At 46.6% G+C, this 12,814-nt stretch overlaps 1 protein-coding gene across 1 annotated transcript in view; it reads right to left on the bottom strand.

Moving 5' to 3' along the window:
• The window catches only part of LOC135513681 (mitogen-activated protein kinase 1-like), an 83,072-nt gene extending 77,888 nt beyond the window's left edge, over positions 1–5,184 (bottom strand). Inside the window, exon 1 of the mRNA XM_064936542.1 lies at positions 4,866–5,184. Coding sequence (XP_064792614.1) covers positions 4,866–5,002 — 137 coding nt within the window. The 5' untranslated portion in view covers positions 5,003–5,184. The remainder of the gene's footprint in view (positions 1–4,865) is intronic.
• Between the last annotated feature and the right edge of the window lie 7,630 nt (positions 5,185–12,814).

Below are 12,814 nucleotides of genomic sequence, written 5' to 3'. Positions count from 1 at the left end.
TCCAACACTAACCACTAGGCTGCCTGCTGGTTACTAGTCCAACCCTAACCACTAGGCTGCCTGCTGGTTACTAGTCCAACACTAACCACTAGGCTACCTGTTGGTTACTAGTCCAACCCTAACCACTAGACTACCTGCTGGTTACTAGTCCAACACTCTCACCACTAGGCTACCTGCTGGTTACTAGTCCAACACTCTAACCACTAGGCTACCTGCCTCTAACCACTTGGCTACCTGCTGGTTACTAGTCCAACGCTCTAACCACTAGGCTACATGCTGGTTACTAGTCCAATGCTCTAACCACTCGGCTACCTGCTGGTTACTAGTCCAACGCTCTAACCACTAGGCTACCTGCTGGTTACGAGTCCAACACTCTAACCACTAGAGCTACCTGCTGGTTACTAGTCCAACGCTCTAACCACTAGACTACCTGCTGGTTACTAGTCCAACACTCTCACCACTAGGCTACCTGCTGGTTACTAGTCCAACACTCTCACCACTAGGCTACCTGCCTCTAACTACTTGGCTACCTGCTGGTTACTGGTCCAACGCTCTAACCACTAGACTACCTGCTGGTTACTAGTCCAACACTCTCACCACTAGGCTACCTGCTGGTTACTAGTCCAACACTCTCACCACTAGGCTACCTGCTGGTTACTAGTCCAACACTCTCACCACTAGGCTACCTGCTGGTTACTAGTCCAACACTCTCACCACTAGGCTGCCTGCTGGTTACTAGTCCAACACTAACCACTAGGCTACCTGTTGGTTACTAGTCCAACACTAACCACTAGGCTACCTGTTGGTTACTAGTCCAACACTAACCACTAGGCTGCCTGCTGGTTACTAGTCCAACCCTAACCACTAGGCTACCTGCCTCTAACCACTAGGCTGCCTGCTGGTTACTAGTCCAACACTAACCACTAGGCTACCTGTTGGTTACTAGTCCAACACTAACCACTAGGCTGCCTGCTGGTTACTAGTCCAACCCTAACCACTAGGCTGCCTGCTGGTTACTAGTCCAACCCTAACCACTAGGCTACCTGCCTCTAACCACTAGGCTGCCTGCTGGTTACTAGTCCAACACTAACCACTAGGCTGCCTGCTGGTTACTAGTCCAACACTAACCACTAGGCTACCTGTTGGTTACTAGCCCAACCCTAACCACTAGGCTGCCTGCTGGTTACTAGTCCAACCCTAACCACTAGGCTACCTGCCTCTAACCACTAGGCTGCCTGCTGGTTACTAGTCCAACACTAACCACTAGGCTACCTGTTGGTTACTAGTCCAACCCTAACCACTAGACTACCTGCTGGTTACTAGTCCAACACTCTCACCACTAGGCTACCTGCTGGTTACTAGTCCAACACTAACCACTAGGCTACCTGCCTCTAACCACTAGGCTGCCTGCTGGTTACTAGTCCAACACTAACCACTAGGCTACCTGTTGGTTACTAGTCCAACCCTAACCACTAGGCTGCCTGCTGGTTACTAGTCCAACCCTAACCACTAGGCTACCTGCCTCTAACCACTAGGCTACCTGTTGGTTACTAGTCCAACACTAACCACTAGGCTACCTGTTGGTTACTAGTCCAACACTAACCACTAGGCTGCCTGCTGGTTACTAGTCCAACACTAACCACTTGGCTACCTGCTGGTTACTAGTCCAACACTAACCACTAGGCTACCTGCTGGTTACTAGTCCAACACTAACCACTAGGCTACCTGCTGGTTACTAGTCCAACACTAACCACTTGGCTACCTGTTGGTTACTAGTCCAACACTAACCACTAGGCTACCTGCTGGTTACTAGTCCAACACTAACCACTAGGCTACCTGCTGGTTACTAGTCCAACACTAACCACTAGGCTGCCTGCTGGTTACTAGTCCAACACTAACCACTTGGTTACCTGCCTCTAACCACTAGGCTGCCTACTGGTTACTAGTCCAACCCTAACCACTTGGCTACCTGTTGGTTACTAGTCCAACACTAACCACTTGGCTACCTGCTGGTTACTAGTCCAACACACTAACCACTAGGCTACCTACTGGTTACTAGTCTATCACTAACCACTAGGCTACCTGCTGGTTACTAGTCCAACACTAACCACTAGGCTACCTGTTGGTTACTAGTCCAACACTAACCACTAGGCTACCTGCTGGTTACTAGTCCAACCCTAACCACTTGGCTACCTGTTGGTTACTAGTCCAACACTAACCACTTGGCTACCTGCTGGTTACTAGTCCAACACACTAACCACTAGGCTACCTACTGGTTACTAGTCTATCACTAACCACTAGGCTACCTGCTGGTTACTAGTCCAACACTAACCACTAGGCTACCTGTTGGTTACTAGTCCAACACTAACCACTAGGCTACCTACTGGTTACTAGTCTATCACTAACCACTAGGCTACCTGCTGGTTACTCGTCCAACACTAACCACTAGGCTACCTGTTGGTTACTAGTCCAACACTAACCACTAGGCTGCCTGCTGGTTACTAGTCCAACCCTAACCACTAGGTTACCTGCTGGTTACTAGTCCAACACTAACCACTAGGCTACCTGCTGGTTACTAGTCCAACCCTAACCACTTGGCTACCTGCTGGTTACTAGTCCAACCCTAACCACTAGGCTACCTGTTGGTTACTAGTCCAACACTAACCACTAGCCTACCTGCTGGTTACTAGTCCAACCCTAACCACTTGGCTACCTGTTGGTTACTAGTCCAACACTAACCACTTGGCTACCTGCTGGTTACTAGTCCAACACACTAACCACTAGGCTACCTACTGGTTACTAGTCTATCACTAACCACTAGGCTACCTGCTGGTTACTAGTCCAACACTAACCACTAGGCTACCTACTGGTTACTAGTCTATCACTAACCACTAGGCTACCTGCTGGTTACTAGTCCAACACTAACCACTAGGCTACCTGTTGGTTACTAGTCCAACACTAACCACTAGGTTACCTGCTGGTTACTAGTCCAACACTAACCACTAGGCTACCTGTTGGTTACTAGTCCAACACTAACCACTAGGCTACCTGCTGGTTACTAGTCTATCACTAACCACTAGGCTACCTGCTGGTTACTAGTCCAACACTAACCACTAGGCTACGTGCTGGTTACTAGTCCAACACTAACCACTAGGCTACCTGTTGGTTACTAGTCCAACACTAACCACTAGGCTACCTGCCTCTAACCACTAGGGCTACCTGTTGGTTACTAGCCCAACACTAACCACTAGGCTACGTGCTGGTTACTAGTCCAACACTAACCACTAGGCTACCTGTTGGTTACTAGTCCAACACTCTCACCACTAGGCTACCTGCTGGTTACTGGTCCAACACTCTAACCACTAGGCTACCTGCTGGTTACTAGTCCAACACTCTAACCACTAGGCTACCTGCTGGTTACTAGTCCAACACTCTAACCACTAGGCTACCTGCTGGTTACTAGTCCAACACTCTAACCACTAGGCTACCTGCTGGTTACTAGTCCAACACTCTAACCACTAGACTACCTGCTGGTTACTAGTCCAACACTCTAACAACTAGGCTACCTGCTGGTTACTAGTCCAACACTCTAAACACTAGACTACCTGCTGGTTACTAGTCCAACCCTAACCACTAGGCTACCTGCTGGCTACTAGTCCAACCCTCTAACCACTAGACTACCTGCTGTTTACTAGTCCAACCCTAACCACTAGGCTACCTGCTGGTTACTAGTCCAACACTCTAACCACTAGGTTACCTGCTTGTTCCTAGTCCAACACTCTAACCACTAGACTACCTGCTGGTTACTAGTCCAAAACTCTAACCACTAGGCTACCTGCTGGTTACTAGTCCAACGGCTCTTAATGCAACAAAATAAATAAATAATAAAAAATTTAAACAATCAATTTCCTTGTTGCTAAAATACTAATATTTCACCTAATTTCAGTTTGTAACAAAACAATCATATATGTTTAAAGAATCATTGTTCAATCTAAACCTGTGAAACAGATTTTCTACGAGACAAAATAATTGTATTTTTGGCTGGCCTACAAAACAAACTCAAATTCGCAAAAACTAAACTTAACGGGAAGCATAGAAATGAGTGCACATAGAACATTATCTACTGCTTCTTAGACTGGCTTTTAATGAGAATGACAGCTCTTTAACTAAAATGTGTATTTGGTTGGGTCGCCTAAAAAGTGACACATTGCAGCTTTAACCCCTCTACAACACAATATGCACACAGTGAATACTGCAGTTTTATGGGTTATGAAACCAGCCTACCGGGAAGTCGGAATAGATTCACAGTTTTCAGGCCTATTTTAAATTAAGACAAAATGACGGATAAAAACACTAATCAAATTCGACATTCAGGCGTTTTGCGTCGGTGGTTATTCCGATAAATTATTCTAGTGAGCAGGCAGATAAAACCGAAATATGTTGGCCTAATAGAAAGTTAGTAGAGAAGATTTGTCGAAATGAACATAAATAGTCTGTTAAATGGAATAAAATAATTTTGCAAACACTGAGTTATGAGGTTTTATGTAATAGGAAATCGACCCGAGTTGCCCAATCCTGCAGTCGAGCCAAGATCAACAAGTTTCCACTGTAACAAGTGTCTTCACCCACTGCACACTCGCAGGCACCATATCAACAGAAACACATGTAGAAACATAAACTTACTTTCCATGTTACAATGTGGCAGTAAAGAAGTGAAAACGGAGGGGAATTCTACCCATTGAAATCTACAAAGTATCCAAACTTGTTTGACTAACGTCTGTAGTGATGAAAGAGTATGTGTGTGTGTGTGTGTGTGTGTGTGTGTGTGTGGGAGGGAGGGGGGGGGGTATGAAAATATGTCTTACCACACCGTTCCGTAGGCGCCCTCACCGATATACGACAGATTGTGGTACCGGGGCCCGACATCGAAGGCCTGTCCTCGGACCAACTCAGCTCCGGATCCGGGGTTGGGGCCACTGGCAGAAACCGCAGCTGTCGCCATTGTGAAAACCGACTGCTTTTCACACGTTCTCCACGGCCACAAGGAAAAGTCACCGCTGTAACAACGTTATTACCGGGAGCCTTTCTGAAGTCCTCCGTATGATAAAGTGGTCTTACTGCGCTGCTGTACACACAGGCTGGCTACTGACTGCGGTATGCTTGCTACACTGAGACACTATGGACACGCCTGCTGCCCACGTTGATGACGTTTATGGCGCACCTGGGAGTCGCCTGTGGAGTTCAGTTAAACCAGGATTCGTTCAATTAAATCAGTCATCTTTAAGTCAGTCATCTTTAAGTCAGTCATCTTTAAGTCAGTCATCTTTAAATCAGTCATCTTTAAGTCAGTCATCTTTAAGTCAGTCATCTTTAAATCAGTCATCTTTAAATCAGTCATCTTTAAGTCAGTCATCTTTAAGTCAGTCATCTTTAAGTCAGTCATCTTTAAATCAGTCATCTTTAAGTCAGTCATCTTTAAGTCAGTCATCTTTAAATCAGTCATCTTTAAGTCAGTCATCTTTAAGTCAGTCATCTTTAAATCAGTCATCTTTAAGTCAGTCATCTTTAAGTCAGTCATCTTTAAATCAGTCATCTTTAAGTCAGTCATCTTTAAGTCAGTCATCTTTAAGTCAGTCATCTTTAAATCAGTCATCTTTAAATCAGTCATCTTTAAGTCAGTCATCTTGATGACCAGCTAGCTAGTTAGGTGCTGAAGAGGCAATACACAGCTATATTTCTCTCAGAGTCTTATTACTGGGGCTTGCAGGAGTCCTCACCTTAAAGTCTTCTTTTATACTTTTAGTGTGATTGGGACGCAACACACTACTGTTCTTTATCATTCTTTAAAATTGGTAATAATGAACTAGATATTAGTTAACTATTATGTTGTTCTCTAGAGCGCATAAAAATAAGTCTGATGATTTAAGCGTATGTACTTTGGATGGTGTTCATATTGATGAGTAAGTTAAGAAGCTGAGAATGAAAATGTGCTTCTTCTATAGAAACAGGTCCTGCCTCTCGCTACATAGTAGAAAGCAGATGATTCAGTCGACGTTCCTATGGGTACTTGACTACGGCGACATCATCTATATGAACGCAGCTGCCACTTCATTAAAGCTGTTATATGCAGTTTATCATAGCGCTCTGCGCTTATTTACCAGTGACAATTTTGATACTCACCACCGCAATCTCTACCAGAAGGTTGGTTGGCCCTCTATGATGTCATCACCGCATTCTCTACCAGAAGGTTGGTTGGCCCTCTGTGATGTCATCACCGCATTCTCTACCAGAAGGTTGGCTGGCCCTCTGTGATGTCATCACCGCATTCTCTACCAGAAGGTTGGTTGGCCCTCTGTGATGTCATCACCGCATTCTCTACCAGAAGGTTGGTTGGCCCTCTGTGATGTCATCACCGCATTCTCTACCAGAAGGTTGGTTGGCCCTCTGTGATGTCATCACCGCATTCTCTACCAGAAGGTTGGTTGGCCCTCTGTGATGTCACGTAGGTTGATATATTGCTATGTTTTCATTTATAAATGAATGCAATGCAATGTTATTTTACGTTTCAGTCATTGTTTTACCCTTCGCCCACAACAAAACGCCGATGCAAAGCCCGAACTCTGTCACTCAGAAACGTATAACAGTGTCTGCCTGCAACCTGAAAATCTGTGTGCGTTTATGCTACCTGCCTCTCCCCTCTCCGAAGCAAATAATTAAACAGCAGCAGTAAAATAACAAGAAAGGATATATACAGGGGGTACCGGTACAGAGTCAGTGTGGAGGCTATATACAGGGGGTACCGGTACAGGGTCAATGTGGAGGCTATATACAGGGGGTACCGGTACAGAGTCAATGTGGAGGCTATATACAGGGTGTTACGGTACAGAGTCAATGTGGAGGCTATATACAGGGGGTACCGGTACAGAGTCAATGTGGAGGCTGTTTACAGGGGTTACCGGTACAGAGTCAATGTGGAGGCTATATACAGGGTGTTACGGTACAGAGTCAATGTGGAGGCTATATACAGGGGGTACCGGTACAGAGTCAATGTGGAGGCTGTATACAGGGGGTACCGGTACAGAGTCAATGTGGAGGCTACATACAGGGGGTACCGGTACAGAGTCAATGAGGAGGCTATATACAGGGTGTTACGGTACAGAGTCAATGTGGAGGCTATATACAGGGAGTACCGGTACAGAGTCAATGTGGAGGCTATATACAGGGAGTACCGGTACAGAGTCAATGTGGAGGCTATATACAGGGGGTACCGGTACAGAGTCAATGTGGAGGCTATATACAGGGAGTACCGGTACAGAGTCAATATGGAGGCTATATACAGGGGTACCGGTACAGAGTCAATGTGGAGGCTATATACAGGGGGTACCGGTACAGAGTCAATGTGGAGGCTATATACAGGGGGTACCGGTACAGAGTCAATGAGGAGGCTATATACAGGGGGTACCGGTACAGAGTCAATGAGGAGGCTATATACAGGGTGTTACGGTACAGAGTCAATGTGGAGGCTATATACAGGGGGTACCGGTACAGAGTCAATGTGGAGGCTATATACAGGGGGTACCGGTACAGAGTCAATGTGGAGGCTATATACAGGGTGTTACGGTACAGAGTTAATGTGGAGGTTATATACAGGGGTTACCGGTACAGAGTCAATGTGGAGGCTATATACAGGGGTACCGGTACAGAGTCAATGTGGAGGTTATATACAGGGGTTACCGGTACAGAGTCAATGTGGAGGCTATATACAGGGTGTTACAGTACAGAGTCAATGTGGAGGCTATATAGAGGGGGTACCGGTACAGAGTCAATGTGAAGGCTATATACAGGGGGTACCGGTACAGAGTCAATGTGGAGGCTCTATACAGGGTGTTACAGTACAGAGTCAATGTGAAGGCTATATACAGGGGGTACCGGTACAGAGTCAATGTGGAGGCTATATACAGGGGGTACCAGTACAGAGTCAATGTGGAGGCTATATACAGGGTGTTAGAGTACAGAGTCAATGTGGAGGCTATATACAGGGGGTACCGGTACAGAGTCAATGTGGAGGCTATATACAGGGGGTACCGGTACAGAGTCAATGTGGAGGCTATATACAGGGGGTACCGGTACAGAGTCAATGTGGAGGCTATATACAGGGGGTACCGGTGCAGAGTCAATGTGGAGGCTATATACATGGGGGTACCGGTACAGAGTCAATGTGGAGGATATATACAGGGTGTTACGGTACAGAGTCAATGTGGAGGCTATATACAGGGGGTACCGGTACAGAGTCGATGTGGAGGATATATACAGGGGGTACCGGTACAGAGTCAATGTGGAGGCTATATGCAGGTGGTACCTGTACAGAGTCAATGTGGAGACTATATACAGGGGGTACCGGAACAGAGTCAATGTGGAGGCTCTATACAGGGGGTACCGGTACAGAGTCAATGTGGAGACTATATACAGGGGGTACCGGTACAGAGTCAATGTGGGGGCTATATACAGGGGGTACTGGTACAGAGTCAATGTGGAGACTATATACAGGTGGTACCTGTACAGAGTCAATGTGGAGACTATATACAGGGGGTACCGGAACAGAGTCAATGTGGGGGCTATATACAGGGGGTACTGGTACAGAGTCAATGTGGAGACTATATACAGGTGGTACCTGTACAGAGTCAATGTGGAGACTATATACAGGGGGTACCGGAACAGAGTCAATGTGGAGACTATATACAGGGGGTACCGGTACAGAGTCAATGTGGAGACTATATACAGGGGGTACCGGAACAGAGTCAATGTGGAGACTATATACAGGGGGTACCGGTACAGAGTCAATGTGGAGGCTATATACAGGGGGTACCGGAACAGAGTCAATGTGGAGACTATATACAGGGGGTACCGGTACAGAGTCAATGTGGAGACTATATACAGGGGGTACCGGTACAGAGTCAATGTGGGGGGGCACCGGTTAGTAGAGATACTGTAATTGAGGTAATATGTACATGTTGGTCGAGTGACTATGCAGAGATAATAAACAGAGAGTAGCAGCAGTGTAAGAGAGGAGTCTGGGTTGCCCTTTGATTAGCTGTTCAGCAGTCTTATGGCTTGGGGGTAGGAGCTGTTTAGAAGCCTCTTGGTCCTAGACTTGGCGCTCCGGTACCACTTGCTGTGCGGTAGCAGAGAGAACAGTCTATGACTTGAGTGGCTGGAGTCTTCAACAATTTTCAGGGCCTTCCTCTGACACCGCCTGGTATAGAGGTCCTGGATGTCAGGAAGCTTGTCCCCAGTGATGTACTGGGCCGTATGCACTACCCTCTGTAGTGCCTTGTGGTCGGATGCCGAGCAGTTGCCATACCAGGCGGTGATGCAACCAGTCAGGATGCTCTCAATGGTGCAGCTGTAGAACCTTTTGCCAAATCTTTTCAGTCTCCTGAGGGGGAATAGGTTTTGTCGTGCTCTTTTCACAACTGTCTTAGGGTGCTAGTTTGTTGGTGATATGGATGCCAAGGAACTTGAAGCTCTCAACCTGCTCCACCACAGCCCCGTCGAGGAGAATGTGGGCGTGCTTGGTCCTCCTTTTCCTGTAGTCCACAATCCTCTCCTTTGTCTTGATCACATTGAGGGAGAGGTTGTTGTTCTGGCACCACACTGCCAGGTCTCTGACCTCCAATGAGACGGTCTCATTGTTGTCGGTGATCAGGCCTGGTACAAATCCTTTCCTAAGTTCTAGACCTCAGCTGAATCTGGTAATGAATGGTGTGGCTGCTGAACAAGTTGAGGAGACTAAATGACTTGGTGTAACCTTAGATTGTAAACTGTCATGGTCAATGGTTGTAAAGATGGGGAGAGATCTGTCCATAATAGAGATGGGGAGAGGTCTGTCTGTAATGGGGAGATGGGGAGAGGTCTGTCTGTAATAGAGAGATGGGGAGAGGTCTGTCTGTAATAGAGAGATGGGGAGAGGTCTGTCTGTAATAAAGAGATGGGGAGAGGTCTGTCTGTAATAGAGAGATGGGGAGAGGTCTGTCTGTAATAGAGATGGGGAGAGGTCTGTCTGTAATAGAGATGGGGAGAGGTCTGTCTGTAATAGAGAGATGGGGAGAGGTCTGTCTGTAATAAAGAGATGGGGAGAGGTCTGTCCATAATAGAGATGGGGAGAGGTCTGTCTGTAATAGAGAGATGGGGAGAGGTCTGTCTGTAATAAAGAGATGGGGAGAGGTCTGACTGTAATAAAGAGATGGGGAGAGGTCTGTCTGTAATAAAGAGATGGGGAGAGGTCTGTCCATAATAGAGATGGGGAGAGGTCTGTCTGTAATAGAGATGGGGAGAGGTCTGTCCATAATAGAGATGGGGAGAGGTCTGTCCATAATAGAGATGGGGAGAGGTCTGTCTGTAATAAAGAGATGGGGAGAGGTCTGTCTGTAATAAAGAGATGGGGAGAGGTCTGTCTGTAATAAAGAGATGGGGAGAGGTCTGTCCATAATAGAGATGGGGAGAGGTCTGTCTGTAATAAAGAGATGGGGAGAGGTCTGTCTGTAATAAAGAGATGGGGAGAGGTCTGACTGTAATAAAGAGATGGGGAGAGGTCTGTCCATAATAGAGATGGGGAGAGGTCTGTCTGTAATAGAGATGGGGAGAGGTCTGTCCATAATAGAGATGGGGAGAGGTCTGTCTGTAATAGAGATGGGGAGAGGTCTGTCCATAATAGAGATGGGGAGAGGTCTGTCTGTAATAGAGATGGGGAGAGGTCTGTCTGTAATAGAGATGGGGAGAGGTCTGTCTGTAATAAAGAGATGGGGAGAGGTCTGTCCATAATAGAGATGGGGAGAGGTCTGTCCATAATAGAGATGGGGAGAGGTCTGTCTGTAATAGAGATGGGGAGAGGTCTGTCCATAATAGAGATGGGGAGAGGTCTGTCTGTAATAAAGAGATGGGGAGAGGTCTGTCTGTAATAAAGAGATAGGGAGAGGTCTGTCTGTAATAAAGAGATGGGGAGAGGTCTGACTGTAATAAAGAGATGGGGAGAGGTCTGTCTGTAATAAAGAGATGGGGAGAGGTCTGACTGTAATAAAGAGATGGGGAGAGGTCTGACTGTAATAAAGAGATGGGGAGAGGTCTGTCCATAATAGAGATGGGGAGAGGTCTGTCTGTAATAAAGAGATGGGGAGAGGTCTGTCCATAATAGAGATGGGGAGAGGTCTGACTGTAATAAAGAGATGGGGAGAGGTCTGTCTGTAATAAAGAGATGGGGAGAGGTCTGTCTGTAATAAAGAGATGGGGAGAGGTCTGTCCATAATAGAGATGGGGAGAGGTCTGTCCATAATAGAGATGGGGAGAGGTCTGTCTGTAATAAAGAGATGGGGAGAGGTCTGTCTGTAATAAAGAGATGGGGAGAGGTCTGTCTGTAATAAAGAGATGGGGAGAGGTCTGTCCATAATAGAGATGGGGAGAGGTCTGTCTGTAATAAAGAGATGGGGAGAGGTCTGTCTGTAATAAAGAGATGGGGAGAGGTCTGTCTGTAATTAAGAGATGGGGAGAGGTCTGTCTGTAATAAAGAGATGGGGAGAGGTCTGTCCATAATAGAGATGGGGAGAGGTCTGTCCATAATAGAGATGGGGAGAGGTCTGTCCATAATAGAGATGGGGAGAGGTCTGTCTGTAATAAAGAGATGGGGAGAGGTCTGTCCATAATAGAGATGGGGAGAGGTCTGTCTGTAGTAAAGAGATGGGGAGAGGTCTGTCTGTAGTAAAGAGATGGGGAGAGGTCTGTCTGTAGTAAAGAGATGGGGAGAGGTCTGTCTGTAATAAAGAGATGGGGAGAGGTCTGTCTGTAGTAAAGAGATGGGGAGAGGTCTGTCTGTAATAAAGAGAAGGGGAGAGGTCTGTCTGTAGTAAAGAGATGGGGAGAGATCTGTCTGTAATAAAGAGATGGGGAGAGGTCTGTCTGTAATAAAGAGATGGGGAGAGGTCTGTCTGTAATAAAGAGATGGGGAGAGGTCTGACTGTAATAAAGAGATGGGGAGAGGTCTGTCCATAATAGAGATGGGGAGAGGTCTGTCTGTAATAGAGATGGGGAGAGGTCTGTCCATAATAGAGATGGGGAGAGGTCTGTCTGTAATAGAGATGGGGAGAGGTCTGTCCATAATAGAGATGGGGAGAGGTCTGTCTGTAATAGAGATGGGGAGAGGTCTGTCTGTAATAGAGATGGGGAGAGGTCTGTCTGTAATAAAGAGATGGGGAGAGGTCTGTCCATAATAGAGATGGGGAGAGGTCTGTCCATAATAGAGATGGGGAGAGGTCTGTCTGTAATAGAGATGGGGAGAGGTCTGTCCATAATAGAGATGGGGAGAGGTCTGTCTGTAATAAAGAGATGGGGAGAGGTCTGTCTGTAATAAAGAGATGGGGAGAGGTCTGTCTGTAATAAAGAGATGGGGAGAGGTCTGTCCATAATAGAGATGGGGAGAGGTCTGTCTGTAATAAAGAGATGGGGAGAGGTCTGTCTGTAATAAAGAGATGGGGAGAGGTCTGACTGTAATAAAGAGATGGGGAGAGGTCTGTCTGTAATAAAGAGATGGGGAGAGGTCTGACTGTAATAAAGAGATGGGGAGAGGTCTGACTGTAATAAAGAGATGGGGAGAGGTCTGTCCATAATAGAGATGGGGAGAGGTCTGTCTGTAATAAAGAGATGGGGAGAGGTCTGTCCATAATAGAGATGGAGAGAGGTCTGACTGTAATAAAGAGATGGGGAGAGGTCTGTCTGTAATAAAGAGATGGGGAGAGGTCTGTCTGTAATAAAGAGATGGGGAGAG

Source organism: Oncorhynchus masou, chromosome 25, assembly GCF_036934945.1.
Source record: "Oncorhynchus masou masou isolate Uvic2021 chromosome 25, UVic_Omas_1.1, whole genome shotgun sequence".
Taxonomy (NCBI): domain Eukaryota; kingdom Metazoa; phylum Chordata; class Actinopteri; order Salmoniformes; family Salmonidae; genus Oncorhynchus; species Oncorhynchus masou.
This window is presented reverse-complemented; position numbering and strand designations above follow the sequence as displayed.